The sequence below is a fragment of the Solea solea genome, chromosome 19 (genome assembly GCF_958295425.1).
Source record: "Solea solea chromosome 19, fSolSol10.1, whole genome shotgun sequence".
NCBI classification, from domain to species: domain Eukaryota; kingdom Metazoa; phylum Chordata; class Actinopteri; order Pleuronectiformes; family Soleidae; genus Solea; species Solea solea.
The window spans coordinates 16,876,788-16,899,510 of NC_081152.1; the positions used below are offsets into that span (position 1 = coordinate 16,876,788).

Sequence of the window (22,723 nt, forward strand, 5' to 3'; positions counted from 1 at the left end):
CTTTGCTGCTTTCACCTCATCTCCAAAGACAAACATTCCTGTTTCCTAAGACTTTTCTGCACAGTTGGTACATGTGTTTGCTCGTGTGTGTGTGTGTGTGTGTGTGAGACCCTCGTGACATGGTGCTTTGCGTCACTGGGGACTTATTGACTTCCTTGGACTCTTTCTTTGGGTGAGCTGACTTGAACAGTGCTCCCTCATTGGTTAACAAGCCAAGGCCACTCTTTACCAAGAGCCAAGTGACAAATTGACTCCCTCACACACACACACACACAGAAAGTGTAATTTATAGTCGTGCATTCTCTGTGAACTCTCAGAAGAGCTGCATTATGTGGGTCTTTTTCAGCTCCACCTTCTTCTTCTTTTTTTTTTTTCTTCCCTACTCAAAACCTCAACACACAAATCATTTGAAACATGCTCATGATCATCAGTTGACCTGACTGGCTTCTTTGTTGAATCCTTATTTGTTATGGAGGTAGCCTTGGCAATGTCGGCACAATATTATCACAATGCGTCGGGGGGTTACAAGCTGATTGGCTCACCTATTGTTTCCCTGTTTGTGAATGAGGGGGAAAAAAAGAGAATTCCAACTTGATCACGGGTAAGTTTTCCTTCTTTTTTCACTGGCCATTTTATTAGGAACATTGCTTATTGTACAGTTTTAGATACCGTACACTTTAATTTTTATACACTGGACACTTTATAACGAGGCGTTTTAATTGTGTCTAATAATGGTGTTTACTTTTTTTCTTCATATGTAATTTTAATTTGTATTCTCTTGATAGCAGGAACTACAAATTTCACTGCACATTGCACTGTGTATGATTGCGTATGTGGCAAATAAAACCATCGTACAATTATATTATCTTATCTATCTCATCTTTTTAACACAAATATCTAACCAGTCAATCACATTGGCTAACCCTAACCCACGGTCAAGATGACCCAATGCTTGGAATGAGGGAAAAAAAGAGATTTAAGTGACTTTGAATGAATGTGGCATGCTTGTTGACGCTAGACAAGCTGGTGTTTTGATACATAACTATTTCAGAGACTGTATTTCATGCACAGCCCTGGCTAGAGTTTACAGAGAATGCAGTTCTTTGGTTGGAAATGCTTTGTTGACGCCAGCGGTCACAGGAGAATGACCGGACCGGTTTGAAATGTCTAGAAAACAGTAGAAACAGTAACTCAAACATGCACTTGCTCCATCCAATGTATGGAGAAGACCGTCCCTGAACGCACAACATGTCAAACCTTCAGGCAAACCCTGAGCCACACCTGGTGCCACTCTGAAGATAGACTGACAACTGAGCTCAATGTATATATACCATGGTATTGAAAATGTAAGGTATCGTTAGGACTAGAACATTTCTCTCCCCTCTCCTCCAGGAGACATTTCAGAGCTGTAATCGCAATATAATGACACTGTGATGCCGTGGATAGTTTCACTTGAGGTTATCATAAAGTCAGAGTCTCATACTGATCCATGCTTACACATGTGGACCTCATAAAGAGGCCAGCAAGTGTAGGCAGCAAGCCTAACTTCCTATAGTTGCATAGGAGTAATCCTTACACCAGCATTCTCATTCAGACTATCAAGCTATCACATCAGCAGGACAACGGCAACTCAATTATTGAAGAGCGAAGAAGAGTAGTGTGGCAAAGACTGGAAGCAGAAATAATAAAACAGTAGAGGAGAGGAACGTGAGATTGAGAGGAAGAAAAGAGCCATGGCGAATAAATTAAAGTCAATCAGGACCATTTGGTTGGACCAGACCGGAGGCAGAGACCGGGGGCCCAGTGACAGAGTAATGAAGATAAAATGCATACTCACCGAGCTGACTGCGTCTCTGAGCGTAGGCTACCACCACCGCGGCCAGAACTACACAGCACAGCGATGTCACAAGGTTTGCCATCTGTAGACACACACAGCAAAGTCATCAGCGTGAGCGCGTGCGAGAGACAGAGAGCTGGCGAGTGAGTGAGTGTGTGTGTGTGTGTGAGTGAGTGAGTGTGTCCCCCCCTCCCGTCGTCATCCAGGATGACTGACAGACCCGTAGACACCTACAGCAGCATGGAAGAGATGGACAGATTGCTGCTTCCTGTCCTCAATCTCTATGTGTCTCTTTCTCCTCTCACACTAATAGTCCCCGAAGTGCTCTTTTCCCACCTCTGTCTGTTAAAGTTTCCCTCTTATTCATCAAAATCCCTTATTTTAAAAGGGGATTTACTTTTCTCCCACCGCTGTTATCCCTTTTATTGCACCCCCCCCCCCGCCACACTTCCTCTCGTTCCTTCGTTCTCTCTGTTCATCAGCCTAATGGGTCCATCCTCTCTGGGATGGGCTATGGCCAGCAGCTCTTAAAGCTATAGCACAGCACAAACAAACACAGCCTTCATGTGAGACAAGACGACTCCAAGGGCAACCCCGTTTTTCCCTTGGCCGTGTCTTTGTCTTTTACTGTCCCTCCCATTTATGTTTGGACATGTGTGACCAATTGGACACTTGGGCAAAGTCTAGAAAAATAAAAAAAGGTCTCAGGTCTGCACGTTCAATGTGAAGCCACTGCTGAAAATGAGCTTAGCACAAAGACAGCAGACAGCAGGAAACCTAATTGTACCAATTAACAGCACTAATATGCGTCATGAGTATAATCTGTGAAAAAGGGCTTGAGCCGGCATGACTTTTATTGAAAGCCCTGGCGCCAGATTCTTGCTCTGGCCCCGTACGTCTGTATAGCACAAATGAAGCCAGTTACTTTCACTTTACACACATATATTTAAGCAGGAAAGAGCTTTTGCAAATGAAAGGACACAAAGTGATCAGCAGTCACTGAGTTTGAGCTCTTCATAAGACACGGACATCGTAGAGAGACCCCTGCTCCCGCAGTGACGCATGGCGGAGGTCACAGACACAAATGCTACAAGAAAAAGTTGGAAAAAGCCCAGTTCAAAGAGTCGTCTCTTGGATTTGTGACAAGAAACGAGTGGAGGTCATTATGTGAAGTTGTGCGGCTTTAAAAAACACACAGAGATCCTTTGACTCTGAAAGTAGTGTGCAGTGTGACCTCGGCTTTAGGAAGCACAAGTTTGGGTTTTTTCGTCTCTCAGGTGACACAAGAAAAAAGCGGCAAAACTCCCTTAATCCTTCTGGGACCAACTCCTAGACCAGGGGTGTCAAACTGGAGGCCAGGGGACCACATGTGGCCCTCCAATCGATTACATATGGCCCGCCCACCACACAGCTTAATATAAGACTAAATGTATTTGCTAGCAATATTTTTATAATAGTAATAAGACATTCGGTTGAAATCCCTGTGTTATTAAATGTATTAAACTATTTATGTCTCTGTTTTTGTGCATCATAAATGTGTTTTTATTGTGAAGTATACACCATTTTATATCAAAACAAGCACTTTTACTTTGCAATTCTGTCTAATATCACAATGAATATCTTATATGGCCCACTCGCTAATGAATAGTTGTTTTGTTCCACATTTTTTTCTCTAGACCGGCCCCCTCTTGACCACAATAGATGCTCATTGGCCCTTTAGGTCATTTGAGTTTGACACCCGTGTCCTGTGATATCTAGAAACTTCAAAAACCTATGTCAGCATTTTTTTGACAACACTACAGCCATCATGAGAGGATAAACTCCTATTCTTGTTTCACATCTTATTTATTACTGCTTACAACTTAAAACAGACAACATATGAGGTCAGAGGTGATATTCACCTACGAAAAAAACAAACTATAAGCCACTTAGAGTAGAATGAATTCCCCAATCCAGCTTAGGCCCACATATGTAGGATGGACGCCTGCCAACGAGGAGGCTTGAATCCCAGATTCTCTGTGATTAAAGTACGGCCTTGCTTTCCCGTCCCTCCTCCTCTTCCTCTTCCTCCTCCTCCTCCTCGTCATCTGCTCGCTGCTGAGATTAGCTGCGGCTAAGGTGTCAGTGTCTCCGTGAGTGGAGAACAGTGTGAGCACTCCAAAATCGAGGCAAAGAAAGGAAAGTGGATTTCCTTGTTCTTTTTAATGCAAGACTCCAGCTGTTAGGAGCCACTGTCATCTCCCATTACATCCTGTTCTTTGTTTAGCTTTTGTCCTCTCTTTTTTTCTCCTCTTCTACCAGCACCTTCCTCCAATCTTTCTCACCATCTTCACTTCGATTGTCTCCTTCAGGTCATACACTTCACTCTCTCTGTCCGTCTTTGTTAAGGCTGGACATAAACACCACTACATCTTGTTTAAGCATCTTGGGGAGAAAAAAAAAGAAAGAAAGAAAGAAAGAAGAGAAACATAGCTGCTGAGTGTCCCTGAGTGACGTTCAAGAACATGCAAAAGCTTTTAAAGTCCGATGTCAAAAGGCAATAAAACGGTCAAAGACGTTACACGCGCGAGGAGGGAAACCGACTTAGCGGTGTTTGTGAGGAAAAGCTTCTCATGGTGGAGATCAAGCAGAGGTTTACTTTAACTACACAACTCATTTTGACAACAATAAAAGGAAGAAAAACTTTTTGCACCTGCATTATTTATTGATCAAAGGAGGGTTTTTTTGTTTTGGTTTTTTTGTCAAAGCCGCGCACAGTCATTAAAATATTCATGCTCGTAAAAAAATCAATGACATAATAGTACAAAAAAACGTTTTGAAAAGTTATGAAAAATGAAAAGAAAAAGCGGATTTTATATACAAGATTGTGGGGGCTACACAGCGCATGAATAAATATTTGAACGAGAAACTGCATTATTGTCCTGAGATCCACTACATCTGCTGGATATAACGTCCCTAGTTCTCCTGTAAAACTTGAGGTTTTAGTTACTATATACTTGTTTTATTTATCTTAAATTAACTGGCAGAATGTGCTACAGTTGTCATGTTGTACAAAAATAAACAATATTCAAATCAAAATAACCTTTTCCTATCTGTACATTTCACCTCAGAGTAAAGGGGAAACTTTAAGCTTGACTTATATTGTGATATATATATATATATAGATGTTACATCATGATACAATAAAAATCACCCAGCCCTATTCCCCCACTAATTAAAATAGTGAAAAAGTATAGATTTTTCACTTCACTTTAAGGCATTGTTAAATTGCAGAACTTTTGTCTTGAGCAAAGAAAATACAAGACTTTTTTTCTGCATTTGCAGAATATTAACACGACTTTGAGCTTACAATTTTATCCCCTGGAACGTAAAATTGAACCAGCGTGGAATGATTTAGAGGTGTGGTGATGGAAAAGTCCTACTGTTGAGTTTAAATCTATTAAAAGATGAGGCGCCTGTGATTGTGCACCTGTGACGGTGAAAGATGGGACGAGTAAGTGGAAGTCTGAGAGGGAGTGTGTCGTTGTGTGTGTGTGTGTGTGTGAGTGATTGGCAGCTCATATGTATTTCATCTGGGCTGATATTGAGGAGAGTGACAGGGGGTGAAATTAAAATTGCATCCCTTGTCAGAGCATCACAACCCCCCCCCCCATCTCTGCTGTTTGCTGTTCATTTTCCAAGTGCTGCTTTGCCCATCAAAACGTAAATGGCATGTGCTTGTGTGTCTGTGTGCACACACTGTGCGTGTGTGTGTGTGTGTGTGTGTGTGTGTGTGTGAAGATGTGGGGGCATTTAGCCCATCTATCAGCAAAACAATACCGTTTTGAAATGTGACAGCTTTGGATCGCTCGCATAATGATAGCCCACAGGCGGTTAGCGCTGCAATCACACATACTCAATACAGACCCTCCTCTCCCTCCGCGGACCCCTCCCATTTATCCCACCCCCTCCTTTCGTCCCACATCTTCCATATTTATTTATTTATTTATTCATTTCTTATTGGAGAGGAAAGGGCTGAATAGGCGTGATTCTTTTTTGGCTGCTTAATTAAAATATATAATTCATGGCTGTGTCAAATGATTTTTATTTTTTTTATTTTTTTGCCTCTGCGTCTTTGTGGAGTCCGATTTGGGAACATTTGCATTTAAATTGGAAAGCCAGGAGGGAAATACACTAGGCGGGCCAGAGTTATAAGGCATCCTTCATTTAAACAAATGCACAACTGTACACTGTCCTGCTCTTTATTTCCCCCCTTTTGGTGTTTTATTACCCCCGGAATCACACAGGTACACTACTGATCAAATGGCCCTCTAATGGAAAAGTTAAAAGGTTTTCACCCCTTGAAATATTAACTTTGTGTGGCTGGCTCTTTCCTCTCTCTCTCTCTCTCTCTCTCACACATTAATTACAAACCACATTTCTCTACATCATTAACTGACTAAAGCATAGATGTAACTAACACGTTTTAGTTTAGTGCCTCTCTTGTCTCTTTGCCTCAAAAACACAACTGCCAAATCCACCCCCTGTCAGCACGCTGTCACAAATAGAATAGTTCATTACGCATGTGTTTCGGGAGGGAAATAAAGAGGAGCGCTCTCCTGGGTAATGAACGAGCTCTGTGATTTATAGCGAGAGTGTTGCATTCGCGGCCCTAAAGGAGCATAAACCATTATGCATGACTTGTTTGAATTGTTTCGAAAAAATAGCTCATCAGCCCCCGGAAACTGCATGTGAGGGGGTTTTACTCAAAGTGAGGAATCCATCATGTGAGAAATACATTACATGTGCTTTTGACAGAAGGAGACGAGCGCAGAGTCAACGCGGGTATTTCAGTTTTACAGGTCGTAGGTATGAAGGTGAATAATGGACTGATATCTGTGGATCGTTATGAGCCAGAAACTCGACTGAACTTCACAAAAAATCTTCTTTAAGCGGTAATTTAAAAGTCTTTAAACGTGACATGTTGTTGGTGCCAAATGGGCTGCTCGAGGTTTTACAGAAAATGGTCCAAAAAGAGGAAAACGACATTTCTCTGGGCAGAAAATGAGTTGTTGATACAAGAGGTCAGACGAGAGTGGCCACACTGGTTTGAGATGACGCGTAGAAAAAGTTGAGAGTTAAAAGTTAACACGTTAATCGCTGCGATTAATACGGCCGAGATTAACGCGTTAAGTTTGTTTACTTCTAGTGTACTTCTTCTTTATTTCAAGATGACCTGGTTGGCACTTGATAGACCTGAGTCTGAAATGAACACTGTCTTGATTACTCATTCATTTAGTCGTTAGAAGAAGAGCAAACTTTTAATCGCAAAAAATTTCAAAATGTGTGTCTATTGACAGCTCTAGTAGAAAGGCAACAGTAACTCAAATGACCACTTGTTACAACCAGGGTATGCAGAAGATCTTCTATGTGTTGGCCGGATGGGCCATAGCAGTGAAAGGCCACTTTTATTGGGTGTCTTGTCTCACTAATAACCGGTGAGAGCGGCTCGACTGTTGAAACCAGAATATCTGGCACCATAGAGCACATTAAGAGTATCAGTTCCCACAGCAACACAAGTCTCCACCTGTAAATATGAATAGATGCCTAATACAGGAGCCAGAGCAATGGCCAGAAATATAGAAATACACCACTACAGGCATATCTCCTTTCATTGGAAAGAGTTTCTAAAGGATACACAGGGTCATGACAGGGTATTAGGCAAATGGTAATTCACCAGGAAAAAAAAGAAAGAAAAGGTCTGGGACAGACAAGGAGAAAAGGCTGAATAACTGAATACAGCACACCTTCAGAGGGAATATTCTAATTGTATCATGGTGAAAAATAAAACCCTAAAAATTCAGAGTGGAGGCAGCTTATATCCATATATCCAGAGGGGGGAAGGTTGTACATCAAAAGAATCCTCGCTGTAGGAACAAGAGCCCCATTCTGTTCACCACTCAAAGAACAAAATGACTGACTTAGAAGTGACACTTTACTTTTGTCCTTCCTTGGGGCAATGATAGAAATGTAACTCTTGATTTCCAAAACAATCGTTAAAAAAAAAACCCTGACAAGTTGTTTTCTGGCATTTTTTGACAAAATGAAAAACAAGGACAAATGCGGCTGAAAGTTGAGTTGGTGGCTACATGATAATATGATTCAGTATTTAGATTGAAAGCTGTAAAAGCAATACCAAACGACAACCTGACTCAATTAACATGGAAATGTCAAGCTTTTGTACATTTAATCTTGAAAAGTGTCCATGTTCTGTGTCTTAAAAAGTTATTTAAGTTTTACAATTTACAATAACATTTTATGTAAATTGGAAGAGTCCTCAAAAATTGTTAAAACATCTAAACTGGGTTAGAAACAAACAGGTCTGTTACTAACAATAGATGGCGAGCTGTTGGCTTCTAGAGACACAAATTCCACTAACTTTAAATAACAACTCACACTGACAGCCCACGTATTTTGGATAGAAGAACCAGGGCTGAAGTTACTCGGATTGTAAGTAGAAGCGGTAAAAGTGAATGTCATACAGTTCCAGGGTCCATCATTTTGGCCTTGTCATCGCGACACTCCCATTGTCCCATTGGACAATGCCAGCTGTCAATCACACTAGTGTCAAATGTGTCGCACTTTATCATGACTTTCATCCAAATTTACAAACTTGAAATCATGTTCTATTGACAAAGAAGTGAAACTAGCAGTTGAGACTATTAACCCGTTCATTCAAACTGGCAGAGTTGCCCCCTGGTGGCCATTCAGTATATTTTGACTTCTGCATTGGCGTCCACTGGTGACTTTCCATTGACTTTGTATGTCGTTTGGTTACAAAGCAGATTTGGGGTTAAAACACAGTGTTGCTTTAATAAACACGCCTGCAGTCAGCATTTAACAAAAAAGAAAAAAAAGAATTAATATCATTTTGGGAGAGAAACGTGAAATGCCTTCACTTTAGTAATTAAAAAAACAAATGAGACCTCGAGCTTCCTCTTTAACTATACTGCTTAATGAGAGAATTAACATTTATCCGAGCCACAGCAGCGACTGTAAACTCACTGGCAAGTGTTTATCCACATAGGATTCCAGCGTTAATTATCTCAAATGTTAATGAGTTTGCTGAGCCCCGTGACCCTGGCGACCATAATAACAGGAAAAAGATGGAGTAACGGCACCGTCATCCATCAATAACTGTCCCGTGGACGATCCTTTTTGACCAAACACATACGCGGACACGTAATGACAACCAACTGTTGCCCGCGGAACCTTAAATGTCACGTCCAGTAGCGCCCACTTCCTCATTCCCATAATGCTTCAGTTTGCTTAGCGTCGCTAATTCCCTCATCAATCATGCCCGGATTTCTGCAGATTACTCACACACACACACATGCGCGTGCACGTGTGTGTGTGTGTGTGTGTGTGTGCACACGCACAATTGCACACGCACTGATGTGCACTGATGGCATTTGGTGGAGTGTTAATAGTTAGATGACCATGACCTTTATTTACAGTCATTCTGGCTATAATTGCTCACTAAAGATGATTGTGTTTCAAGAGGCAGCGAGGGGTCAAACTTATACACGCACACGCACACACACGCACACCTGGGTGACAGCACTTGGCCCGAGTGATAAATTTGGGCATTGATCACACATGACTGCTCCTGGCTGGCTGCGATTTAGAGGACCTGGACGCGTCGGCTACAATGGATCGTGTGTCCCACGGCACTGCCGCGAGTTTGACGTCACGTCGCGTCACGTCGCGTCGCCGTGGCGTCTGACGTGTGAGCCCAAACGCACGCAGCTGGCAACCGGGGGTATCAGTGTGCGCGCCGAACACCTCGCGGAGTGAGCTGCAATCGCTGTGAACCGAGCTGAATTATTATGTATGGCAGGTTAGAGCTGGAGGCTGTATGTGAATAAACAGCCTAATACTTGTGTCAAGTACCGAATCTCTGATATGAGAGCTCCTCATTTGGGATTTCTGCACTTGTGTGTGTGTGTGTGTTTGAGGGTATTTTGGTCTCCACCCAGCCATCTGGACCTCCTTGTGTGCGCCGAGGCAGATTTAGGTAGTTAGAAAGCTCTGGAAAAACACAGTGTTACCTCCAGCCCTCTCACCTCTGAACTCTATAAGTGTATCAAAGCTAAGAAAACAGAGCACTTTGTGTGTGTCGATGAGAGAGTGTGTGTGTGTGAGTGTGATCGAGCGTGTGTGTGTCAGCATTCTTAAGGCCTATAAGGCTTTGAATGATGGGTGTAGACTCCCCCTTGTGAACAGGGAGCCTCCAGGAGCTGCGCAGCATGTGTGTGTGTGTGTATGAAGTAGAGTGTGATCTACAGGCTGTGATGTTCTGAACAGAGGTGTTTTCACAGAGAGTTAATCAAAACCAGAGCTGAAACACTGCCCACAGTGGAAGAAACACACACACACACACACACACACACACCTTCTCCAGCATCAAAACTTCTAACTTGGAGCTAACTGCATCAGTCTGTGTCAGGTTATTATTATTATTAGCAAACACAGGAGCTGGTTTGAAGCTTTGTTTCAGACTAATTTAACCGATTGGATTCTACAGAGAAGCCTTCTACTGCTTCAGGTAAACAAGGTCACGAGTGGTCAGCTCGTGGAGAACTCTCGGTATCCTCATCTGTTAATCGAATTCATGTAATGCCATGAATTTACTGTCACAAGAAAACGATTGCATTTCTGGTCCGTAAGTTACACACGGTCTCCCACTCAAGAGTCTGTTGCCTCACAGTAAATGAAATTAAGATTTAAGATTCAGTTTGTGAAAATGGGCAATTTAAATGCAAGACACCATCTAATGCACATAATTATTATGTTAGCGATGCTCCGCGAGCTTCTCCACTGTCCTGAGGGTCTTTTTTTTTCTTTTTTTCTCCCCGGTATCATTGCTCACAAATGCTGTTTACTTCTTTGGAAAACAATCAAGCGTTTTTACGATATTAGTGCTTTTTTAAGGCAGCACTAAAGACGAATGGCAGGAGGCGATGATTCCGCAAACAAAGTACGCTCGTGAACATTCTTTGGTGTGGATTGGAAGCTGTTAATCATTGGGAACTTAATGTATCAGCATCTAAAAAAACAAACAAATGTAGTATATTTAATCCATTCATCCATCGTCTACCGATTTATCCTCTACATGAGGGTGGCAGGGGGCGCTGGTGCCAATCTGAACTAACATAGGGCGTAAGGCGGGGCACCACCTGGGCAATTTAGAGTGTCATCCCCAAATCTGCATGTTCTTGGACTGTGGGAGGAAACTGGAGAACCGGGAGAGCATGCGAGGACCTTGTTCTGACCAGTAACAACATGCAATGTTCATTTGTGATTCCCTACACATAAAACACACACATACATTGGTGGTTATGAGAGTGAAATGTCTTAAAGAAACATGAGTTGAGCTGATGAAATGTGGGGCCAAAAACATGATAATCCAGTTCCCAGAAGATAAACCTTAAGCCTAAAGTGGAGAGAAAGTAGGACAAGCAGTTTTTATGTGTACGTGTGGATGCAAGTCTGATACGTTGGAAAACTAAAAACAGCGTGTTTACTCAACCCGCTTGCCAAGCCTCTTCAGTAAATATAGCCGATACAGTAGCAGCACAGAGCGGGTTCACACAGTACACACAATCATGCACACATACACCGCACACACAAATCACAAATACTGTGTTCATCTGTCCGGCGGCCTTAAACCACACCGGGGCTATTTGTAGAGTTTGATTTCCACGGCTGTCGTGTAGGTCCGTCAGATCGCTGGGTAACCTTTCATGCACACACATAAAACATGCACACACTCGCATACATACATGTTAAGACAAACACAATACGAGGTATTATAGACGGAGCGCACACACTTAAGGCTGTGTGCTTTATGCACGTTAAAAAAAACAAACCCATGCATCCACGTACAGTGAGTACAGGCCTGGGTGGCCCACGAACCTCCGTCACCAGATAAACACACCAAATATGCTGGTGCCGTCGCTAAAGTACAGATTAGTGTCTGTTGCTTCTCCCCAAGCGAAAACAGGACTGAAATAGTTTGTGTGTGTGTGTGTGTGTGGACATTTTTGCCCTCCCCAGAGGAAAATGAGAGCAAAAATGAATATGGCCGTTTGTTTATGTCGCGCAATTCAACAGCCGTCGTGCAAAACCGCGTCTCCACGTTTATTTATGGTTCATTTAGATTATTAAGGCTGTGGCCAATTTAGTGAACGTGCAGATTTTTTTCTCTTTTTCCTTCCCCACCGTGACTAATCAATTTGTCCAAGAGCAGGTATTTCAGTCGGCTGGGATGATTGACTACAGGCTTAATGCAGCTCTTATTTTAGTTTTTCTGTAAAGTCACTGTTCATGAGCGTGTATACAAAGATGTACATTCATATAAAGTTTCCCCCCGCGGCAGTTTGAAACTAACTGAAAGTGACACTTCAGGCAGGGCTAAATCCAGAAACGTACACTTGCAAGTTAATTTGCTGAGCCTTTGCTTTTAAAGCAGACTCTAATTTGTTTTTTGTCTGTATATTGTTATAATGACCGCAATAATATGGAACATAATCTGGTAAAAAAACGGGTTTGAGGAAAAGCAATAACACTAATTTATTTAGTTTTTCCTTTTGTCCAAGCTTGAAATAAAGTAACCTCAAAATGTGTCTTTTTCAAAGTATTAGTTTTGTATATACTAAAGAAATTAGCCGACATTTAAATTATTATTGTGTTTTGCTTGATTGCATAAGTTTCAGGTTTCCTATTTCATATGAGATCATGTGACAAAAATAGAGTGCCAGTAACGTGAGGAATCATTGATGATTAAAGCTCGATGAGTGGACTGCACCTCAACCTCAACCTGAGGCTGAGCTCATTCTCGTGTGCTCAGCAGTCCCACGGTGAATACAGCACTTAGTCATCGCTGCTGACTTCACCCCTGCGTCTCCACACTGGCTTTGTCGGGACTGATCGTCCTGGTGGGGATCACAACCTGGTCCTAACGAGGCAGAACCTCAGGTTAGGCATTAAGGGATAAGGCTGTGTTTAGGCCGTCCAAATAAAAGGAAATCAATGCAGTGTCCTAAGAAGAATAGCTCTCTGTGTGTGTGTGTGTGTGTGTGTGTGTGTGTGTGTGGGCCACAGACAGCAAGAGACTCATTCATTATCTCCGTCAGCTCTCTCTGTTCACCACAAGCCCTATAGGCACACACACAGTCAGCCGTTCTCTTACTTTCCGTCTCTCCCACTGACGCGATAATTCAACATTTTAACTCAGGCTGTCTGTCTCTCTCATCATCACCCCCCCTCCAATACACATCTCCCTTCCCCCACCTTCTCCATTTCCACCTGCTGCTGCTCTCTCCTATCTGTCATCCTCTCCACCTCGCTCTCTCACGCACACGCGCCGCCACCTCTGCCATTCACCGTCTCTCTTCTCCCCCTTTTCTGGTCCCCAGACACACACACACACACACATATATACATATATATATATATATATATATATATATATATATTCCCCTCTGTGTGTCGCGTCCTCCAGTAAACGCTGATGACAGCGTTTCCCCGTCTTCACACGGCTGGCGAGCCCCTGAACTTCCCGGAGGAATTGTGATGACGATGATACGCCAATGAGTAAGCAGGTTGACAGTGACAGGCCCTGAATGTAAATCTGTCCCCGTGTAAAAATGCAACAGTCCATTCGTCTTTTATATATCGACTGAGTTAGCTTGGCTCTCAGCAGATTTCAGCTCCGGTGTGTGTGTGTGTGTGTGTGTGTGTGTGTGTGTGTGTGTGTCAAAGAGCCAGAATCCTTTCATTCATTGTAAATTATCGCAGTTTTCACTTGGAACTAAAATGAAAGCATATTGGACAGAAACACGGGCAGGTATTGACGGCTCAATACCACTTTTTTGTGTGTGTGCGTGTGTGTCTGATATGATATCGATTTCACCACCTTAAATTACTACCAACACTAATATCACTCGGATATGTTATTTTTACTTCTTTTAAACATTCATTCATGCTGACGCATTTATCATCCGGCTATAACCATGGCACACGATTTTGTCACACGACAGGTTTAGCGTAGCATTTATTCATAATCTGGGTAAACACATCCTGTCAGATTATATATTGTTTTTTTCCCCATTTTTTTTTGCCAGTATCGCACCAATAACGACACTGAGAATCAGATTATTGTTAAAGGAATACTTAATCAATTTGCATTTAGCTTTAGGTTACTAGAATAGGGCTAGTATTTTTGAAAATTGTGCTTCAGTTTCCCCTGAGTTGAGAAATATCTATTGGTCGTTGGCTTGAAACTGCAACGACCCACTCGTAGGGGGGCGGGACCTCATTCCCATAATGTAAACAATGTCCACCATCTTTGCTAACAGTTACGCTAACAGGACCAAGTGTCACTGGTGGGCAAGTAACACAAAAATGCCCCAAATTCATTGACTACCCACTGGGTTTGAACCACAGTGAAAGTTACAAAGGATTAAAAAATGAAAGAGCACTGACTGAATCAATGTAACCTGAAACACGAACAAGCCCAAAAAATATACATGTATATATTTAACTGAATTCAGCCCTGGGGGTGGTTTTCTGAGAAACCGTCTGCATTTACAGAATCTACACCAATTTATTTATTCATTCAGAGCTCAGGGCGAGTGGCAGTCTAATTTCAAAGCAGTGGCGGTGGTTTTCACAAAGGTCATTACTCATGCAAACGGTGTGTGTGTGTGTGGGGGGGGGTAATAGAATCCTATGAAAATATTATATTTATAATATTGGAAACAAACACTAGTATTTGTGATTGTAGCTGCACGTACTGTACAGTGTGTGTGTGCTTTAAATAAACATTTGACTCATCAAGGTCCTGACAGAAGTATTAGCATTCTCTTCCCATTACCCACACACACACACACAACAACAACAACCACTTTGCTCCTGCCCTTTCATTGTTTATTAGCAAAGCAATCCGTTACACAGATTTGGCCTAGCGTCGGGGCCGCGTGGTCCCTACACACACACCTTGAGTCCACCCCAGCTGCATCTAAATGACCTGCAGTGATGGGTGGGGGGTGAGGGGGGGCGTCGTCACGCTCGTCAGAGCAGACCAAAACATAACAACAGCAAAGAGAAGCGGGGAAGGACAAAAAAAGAAGAAAAAAAAAAGGTGCGACTTAAAAAATGAAGACGTAGATGAAGTTAGACAAAAAGAAGATGAGGAAAATGGCTGGGAAAAAAACACACTTGACGGAGAATGAGGCAGGTGGGAGGAAGCAAGGAAGGAGCAAGAGTGAGTGAAAAAGAGAAGGACACGAAAACTCCTTGAGTCAGGAAAAGCTTATCCAAGTGCTGTTGCACGCACAAATACACACGGGAGGACTCGCACACTCGCACACATGCGGTTGTCCACCGATTACGATCTTAGGCAACAACACTTGGATATTCAACTTTCAAAACAATTCTCCCTCAAACGGGGGCCTTGGAAACTCCAAGATGCGTCCAACCACCCAGGCTGAAAGAAATCCTTAAGCTGAACTGGCAACAGCCTAAGAAACCGTAAAGTGGAGGGAAAAATGAAATGTACTTGAACCATGAATTGTAATGTCTTTCACATGGAAAACATGTTGGGAAAAAGTAGGAACTTGGGGTTGGATTTGTTTTTTTTCTTTCATTTCACTTTGGAAAACCGGCAACTGATAACCATCGCCCACCAGTGGGGAAATGACTTAATGACTCTGGAAGTGAAGTCTATGATAAACTATGATGTATGCGGAGAAGAATGTGTGTAAGCTTGAGAAATCATGGATCCTGCCATTAATCTGTTGACGTAAGAGAAGCATGTACTGCATTTTTGGGGTTTAAATGCAAGCAGGAATCTCAACTACTACTTCCTTTCTTCGTAAGGATGTCAGTCGATCTCATCAATCACCAGCTACATCCATTCATTCATCCTTCCATCCATCCAACTATTACAACACGCCACTTCACATCTTAAAACCCATGTTTACACTTTGGCTTTGACCCAGTATTAGTTTTTACAGTTTTATTGTATGCCTTGTGTATTTGTGTTATATTTTCTACAATATTTTCTTGTTTTATTGTATGTTTTTATTGTTTGTGCTCAGGTCTATTCAGTCACATGTTTTTATATGTAATTTGTTAAATTTATCGCTGATGTACAGCACTTTGTTTCAGCTCTTGCTGTTTTTAAAGTGCTTTATAAATAAAGTTGGATTGGATTGGAGCATATCCCAGAACTTCACTTGGGTTCATATTTGTAATCAAGACCAACGGTGTCAAAGCATTGGCTTCCAAACTGGTCAGTATCGGTATCGGTCCAATACTGGTTATTATGACATATATATATATATATGTCATTTAATATATACATATATACAAACTTTAATGTTTTAATTGCAGTTGTCCATGTTATTATTTACTTGATTTTAGATTTATTTCTCTTGTTTTTGATATTAATAGGTTTATTTTGCATCATAAATGTTACTAAAAAGATCTTTTACTTTTGGAATTCAGTGAAATATCATCATGTGGAATACTGTGTTATAATTAGTTTTATAATATATATATATATATATATATATATATATATATATATATATATATATATATATATATATATATATTTTATTTATTTTTTTTACTCTTTTTTTTTTCTCTAGACTCCCCCCTCTTGACCGGCCTAGATGCTCATTGGCCCCCAGGTCATTTGAGTTTGACACCCCCGGTCTAAACGTACTTTATCGGACTAATATCGGTATTGGTAGATACTGGAGTTGTGATATCGGTATCGATATCAGAAACAAAATAGTGTTATTGTCCCATCCCTTTCAAACATCTATGGTTTTGGGAGACGGCTGAAAAGTAAATAGAATGAATGCATGTCACTCCACGTTAATTTGTTTTCGTGTTCAGTGTTGTTAGAAATGAAACAAGATGTTCTTTCCCCATGTCCACCCATGTTCACTGTCTCAGTGTCAGCAGGACATGCCTTTGAAAAAGCTTTTAATTTGGAGTGGGATGAAATCAACTGTGATACAAAAAGAGAAGTAGCTATGACAACACACACAAAGACGGTTTGTATTCAGCTATCAATAGCTTACTTTTCCATTAAAAAAAAACCTACTAGAAGTGTGTTGATCCACACTGAGTCATGATCAAAAAGCTCACTCATATGGACGGCGTTACCGTCAACTTTAAAAATGGCTTCAAAAGAACATGTTTTCCTTTTTAGAAAAGAAGCAATTTTTCACCATTTTTCTTTTTTTTTTTTCTCTGTAAATGATGAAAAGCAGCTTCCACGGAGCTGGAAAATTACCCGAGCTCGAGGATCCATCACAGTCGATGATAGAAACTCTGGGTGTTGTCCAATTTCATAGTTCCATGCCATTCAAGTCAGGGGCCTAAGCTGACTGATGTTTTTTATAGACCATGTTATCACTCAAGAAGATTGATCTCTCTGATTTGGTGAGCAAAGCCAAAGGGTTTTTTTCACATTTAAATTAAAATAATTCTAAATTTATTGCAGTAAATTATCCCTCAAAAAACACATACAAACATAGATTTTATAGAACATCTTGTGGGTATGTTTTAAATTGCAGTAGGAATAATACACAACTCCTTGTCCATAAACGGTCTATCACAAAATAGACTGTTTTTCTTTTCTTTTTGTTCATAATAACGAGCCGAGTGAACTTCGAACTGTGTCCTGTTTCCAAATTTCGCAAATTTAATCTGATTTTGAGTACTTGTTGCTCAGGTGTGTTTATATAGTAGGTGAAAATGAATTTGTTTTCCAACAGATTGCCTATGTTGTGCTGGGAAAAAGGATATAAGACACTCTATACTGCACATTCTTATAGCCTCTGTATGTTTTAATATAGTAATGGAAAAAAAGAAGCCGAAATGTTCTAAGGGTTAAAATATTGGTCCTTTTTTTTGTCTATTAAACAATTAAACTCATAAATGACAGGTGCCGTGTAAATAAAAACGACATTTTAACTACTTAACGCTCTGCTTTAGTGAGTAAAAACCACAAACACAGACCAGACGTGCAAATTGGGCTTTAAAAGTGACACAAAACACAGCGAGGTATAGGAATCGGGGTCCATGAAACGTGAGTTATAAAGCAATGCCTCAGAAATGGTGAAGACAAAAGGATGAATAACGATGGAACAAAAGTCATTTCTCAGTGTTGTAACGCGGCACAATGGGATGACAAACGTTCGGCGGTGTACAGCAAAGTGCCCGTAATGGGTTTTATTGTTTGTAGGTGGCAAAGGAAGAAGGAATGCAGAGATGGATGTTAATCAAATGCTTTCTAGCTCCTGTGTGCACTGCATATACAAACGGCTTTTTCTTTTTGTGCGATAACTGACACACACGTGCGTATACTGTATATATATCGATTACTGAAGACTGCAGCCTGTGGAGTGGATCCAATGTGAGGCGGACGAGCGAGGAGAGGGGGGAAGAATATGCACATGCGAACACACGCTGGGAAAGAAAAGGAGTCTTTATGTCTTTAAGGACACATTTGAAGCGTCTCACACACATTGTAGAGATTAAAGTGAAAGCAATCACCTGCTTGCTCATGTCTCACTTTATTTGTCGTTTAAAAAGAGCAATTATAATATTAAAATTGTACAGTGTGCGTGCTTCCAGGTCCTATGAGGCCTTCAGTTACCATCAAAACTAAAAAAAAAAAACAATTCAGAGATTCAAGATCAGGTAATTGTACACTTTTATATAAAAAGAGTGATTATTTGATCACCAACTTCCACCAAATGAAAGTTTGGAGCTTGAGATCATTATTGATTTAACAGTACAGCACTACTGAGTGCTGTTAGAGCACTAATACGCTGGCTTACAGTATGTGTTTCCTATTCTTTGGAGATCGAGCGAGACCCGGCGCGTAATCCACTGTCGCAAAGCTGCAGATGAATTCAACTGTCGGCTTAATGTGTAAAACACAGGAAAGGAGGAGAGAAACATAGAACCAGATCAATGTCAGCGCAGAGTAACAGATGAGACCGTTGTGAACTCAAAACACTTGTCTGATCATTCACACTCCACATATACACACACCATTTAGCCAGAGGCTAGAATGCACCTGCCACCCAGCAACACAGGTCTCACTTTACCACCTTTATTGCTTCAGGTTCCATTTATATACCATCTCTCTCCCCCCCCAACCCCTCCCTCAGTCTCCATCATCCTATCTTTCTCCATCTGCCTATCTGTGTCTGTCTGTGTTTTGCTGACCTGCAATGGAGAACTTTGGTTGCACGAGGTGTGAAATGAGACTGTATTGATCTGTCTGCATGTGTGTGTGTGTGTGTGTGTGTGAGTGAGGCGGAGCTTCAACGTCATCTTCAGCAGAGTCGGCTGTTCGTCTCATTACAGGGAACGTGCCGTGTGCGCACAAATGAGTAAGAAACTGAGATCTCACACGCACACGACACTCTAATCACATGTATAACCCCTAGAATCTAGAGCCATATATATATATATATATATATATATATATATATACACAGTACATATTTAATCCTCTCCTAAATGGGAGATAATTCACCTTCCTGAAAAGGAATGAACACACTGACTCTGCTTTAACACTGTAAAGAAGATAAGATACTCAGATACTCTGTGGAATGAGATCAAAGAGGCAGCAAGGTAAGAATCTCTCGCTCTCATCTCTCCTGATGCAATGGCTCTCAACACCAGGCAGACCACACATTTTTATTATCCCTATCATCAGCCAAAGGACTGCACTTTTCTGGTCCAAAAATATAACAGTGAATTATGAATGAAGCAAATATTAGCCTCCTTTGCTGACTGAACAGCTGGGCTTCTTTTTTTTTCTTTTTTTTTTAATCACTGGAACACATCTTGCTTCCAGAATCATTATTGCTGCCACTGTTGTGCATTCATCTCATTTCTGCCTGCTCATTTGCTCGGTGCATAAGGTCTGGTTCACACCGGACGCGAGGCGTGTGCTGCTGATGATGATGATGATGATGATGATGCAGTGTGAACAGACTCCAGCGTTCTCACTGCGAGTATGAGACGTCTATTTTGGAGTTTCGGCGTCTCGTCTATTTCTTTTGTATGTGTGATGCACGCGTTACCGAGCAAAAATAGACAGAGAGAGAAAAGATCTGTTGATGAGATACAGACACTGTACCAGCAATATATATAATAGTAGTTTAAGTATCAAGGCTGAAAGTGAATACATGAAAAACATACATACATTAGCACTTACAGAACTACAGGAAAACCCTGTGAAGATTATAGTTTTATCAGCTGCACATGAAAAGTATTAATAAACACTTCACGTTGCATTAAAAAAGCAATATTGAGGACACGTGTGATCGTGTCTTCCATCACTCTATGTTGTAATTTCATTTGTAAATCTATCCAACACCCCCGTCTTTTAATTTGAGTTTCCCCCGACGACCTGATTCTCCCTTTAACCGTTTAAGAAAAGCAGTGTTTGCTTTGGTGACAGTGCAGCGACATAAATATTGTCGAAATACTGTCGTATTTGTAAGAGAATTTCCAGCATGAGTAAAAACAATGTGTTAATAAGGAGAAAACATGATTTGATAATATAAGTTTTCTTATATTACCATGAAATAAATGGGAAATCCATCCATCCTTATATGTCGTACTATACTTGGTAATAACACTTGATGGCATGACCATAATACTTTTTTATTTCAAGAAATATTACTATACTATCACTACATTGTTACAATAAAGTGTTACTGTGTTTGTGTCTCAGGCCGTTTCCCCTCCGTCTTCCCGTCCCTTCTTGCCTCACTTTTCAACAATTTGATCAATCCATCAGCCTCCTCCAGCTCTTTCACCCTATTTACCCCTCATCCTTCACTTCCTCTACTTTCGGCACTTTCCCTTCATCACTCTTTCCACTCTGCGGCACGCTCCCTCCATCACCATCCTCACCTCCTCTCCTCCCTCTCTCCATTCAGCCCACCCCACCACCCCTCTTGTTTCCCCCCCCCCCCGCCCCGTCCAACCCCACCTTTCTTTGTAAGATAATACATTTGCAGCCTGAGTGATCTATCGATTCCCTGAACCCCAGCGCCCTTCAGAAAGGTAATTTTTTAAAGGAGGGAAGACGATTACGCAGAAATGCAGCACATTTCAAGGTGAAAGGGGCTCTCCCCCGCTTTACTCGTCGATGCAAATATCTTTTTTCTCCCCCTTTTCAAAGAGGGTCATGTGTGATGAGTTAAAAGTGCAAAGTGCTCGACAGACCTCTTGTTGCCACATGATACACTCTTTGTCTCACGGCCCCACATGTTTGTTTTGGTCTTTTCCGGTGTTTACAAAGGGTTTGAAAAAAGGAACAGAGGCTTAACCGCACAGCTGATTGGTATGCTCTGCCTTCTGGAATTTGCTCGTAGCATCGGTTCATTAAAAAATAAAAAAGACTGATTCAAGCATATTTGCACAACCTAACTGTGTTAAGTGACTGAGCATAATCACACTTGACTGAAGCTGCGATACATTTTAATACAAAAAAAAACACAGTAAAATGAGACCAGCAGGTTTGGGCTTCAGTGTGTGCAGTTGGAGGGAAATAGTGAACAGAATGTCACAAAGACACATGGCCTTGGCAACGCTTCTATAAAAAAGAAGCTGAAAATTCTGCATTCAAAAGCATTCAAAAGTCCAAAAAAGTGGTTACAAATGATGCATTTGCATCTTTCAGTGCATCTTTTGAAAGTTTGGCCAAAGAAGTAGATTTACAGGATGCATCCAGATACACACACACACAGATCATATTAGCAACTCTGCTCTGAGAGAAATATGGGGCTAATAATCCATTGTGTTTGTTTAGATTCATTTTCGTCGAATCTGCAGCTACTTCAGTCATCTGAGCAGCCTCCAGGTTTTGGTTGCTTGGTAACACAAAGAAGCACAGGCCCACATGTGCCCTGGTTAAACAACAACAAAATCCTTGTCCTCATCTTTTAAGAGGCTACTGAAATCTCACTTGGCTCTTGTTTGCTCCAGTTTCCGGTCGCAGATCCTTTCTAAGTCGGACTGTGTTGTTTTCAGCCACCAGAGGTTCACATGGCTTTGATACCTCTCACTAGAAAAGGGAAACAGTGGGTCACTGCTGCACTTTTTATGACAGAACAGATTTATATCGAGGGCTGTGTGATGACGCACACCGCAAAGTCATCCGGGGAGACGGCTTTGTCTCAGCAGCAGCAGCAGCAGCAGCAGCAGCAGCAGCAGCAGCAGCTTTCACCCCCCCTTTAACTTTTGACACGATCTTACGATCTGTGTATTTGTCATCTGACCGGCGGACGTCAAATCCGTGACAGGCCATCAGCAATCAATCTGTGTCCTCACAGAGAGGCTCAGACAAAAGTCTGACTAACACTCAGAGCCAGTGGGCCTGGCTGTAAATGATTAGGTTTAAATGGAATGACCCAAGGGGGACAAAGGAAGCCGTTCCAGCAGAAGTAAGTGGCTCAGTGACCGGAGACTAATGTAGGTTATCGTCAATGATAATTAGCCATCATGTTGCTTTCATGTAATGGCCTCGGATGGATGACGGGGCATTATTCTGCACCATCAATCAGGGATCAAATTTATTTTTTGTTTATTTATTATGTATGAAGAAAAGGCTTCGATGGATCCAATGTAAGTAAGCTGATTAATATTCATTACAGGCACGGTATCGTCGTCACGCCGCGGGATTTCATTTCATTTTGCCTGCTTACCTGGATTAACAAGTAACTCTACGAGATTGAAACATTTATTTTGACGTAATCGTATACAACAAACAGTATTATATTAAGTTGTGTT

General features: G+C 41.5%; 1 protein-coding gene across 1 annotated transcript in view; it reads right to left on the reverse strand.

The window, feature by feature from the left end:
* The window catches only part of cntfr (ciliary neurotrophic factor receptor), a 224,248-nt gene that overhangs the window by 130,186 nt on the left and 71,339 nt on the right, over positions 1–22,723 (reverse strand). The window contains exon 3 of the mRNA XM_058616938.1: positions 1,838–1,919. Within this exon, the coding sequence (XP_058472921.1) occupies positions 1,838–1,919 (82 nt within the window). The remainder of the gene's footprint in view (positions 1–1,837; positions 1,920–22,723) is intronic.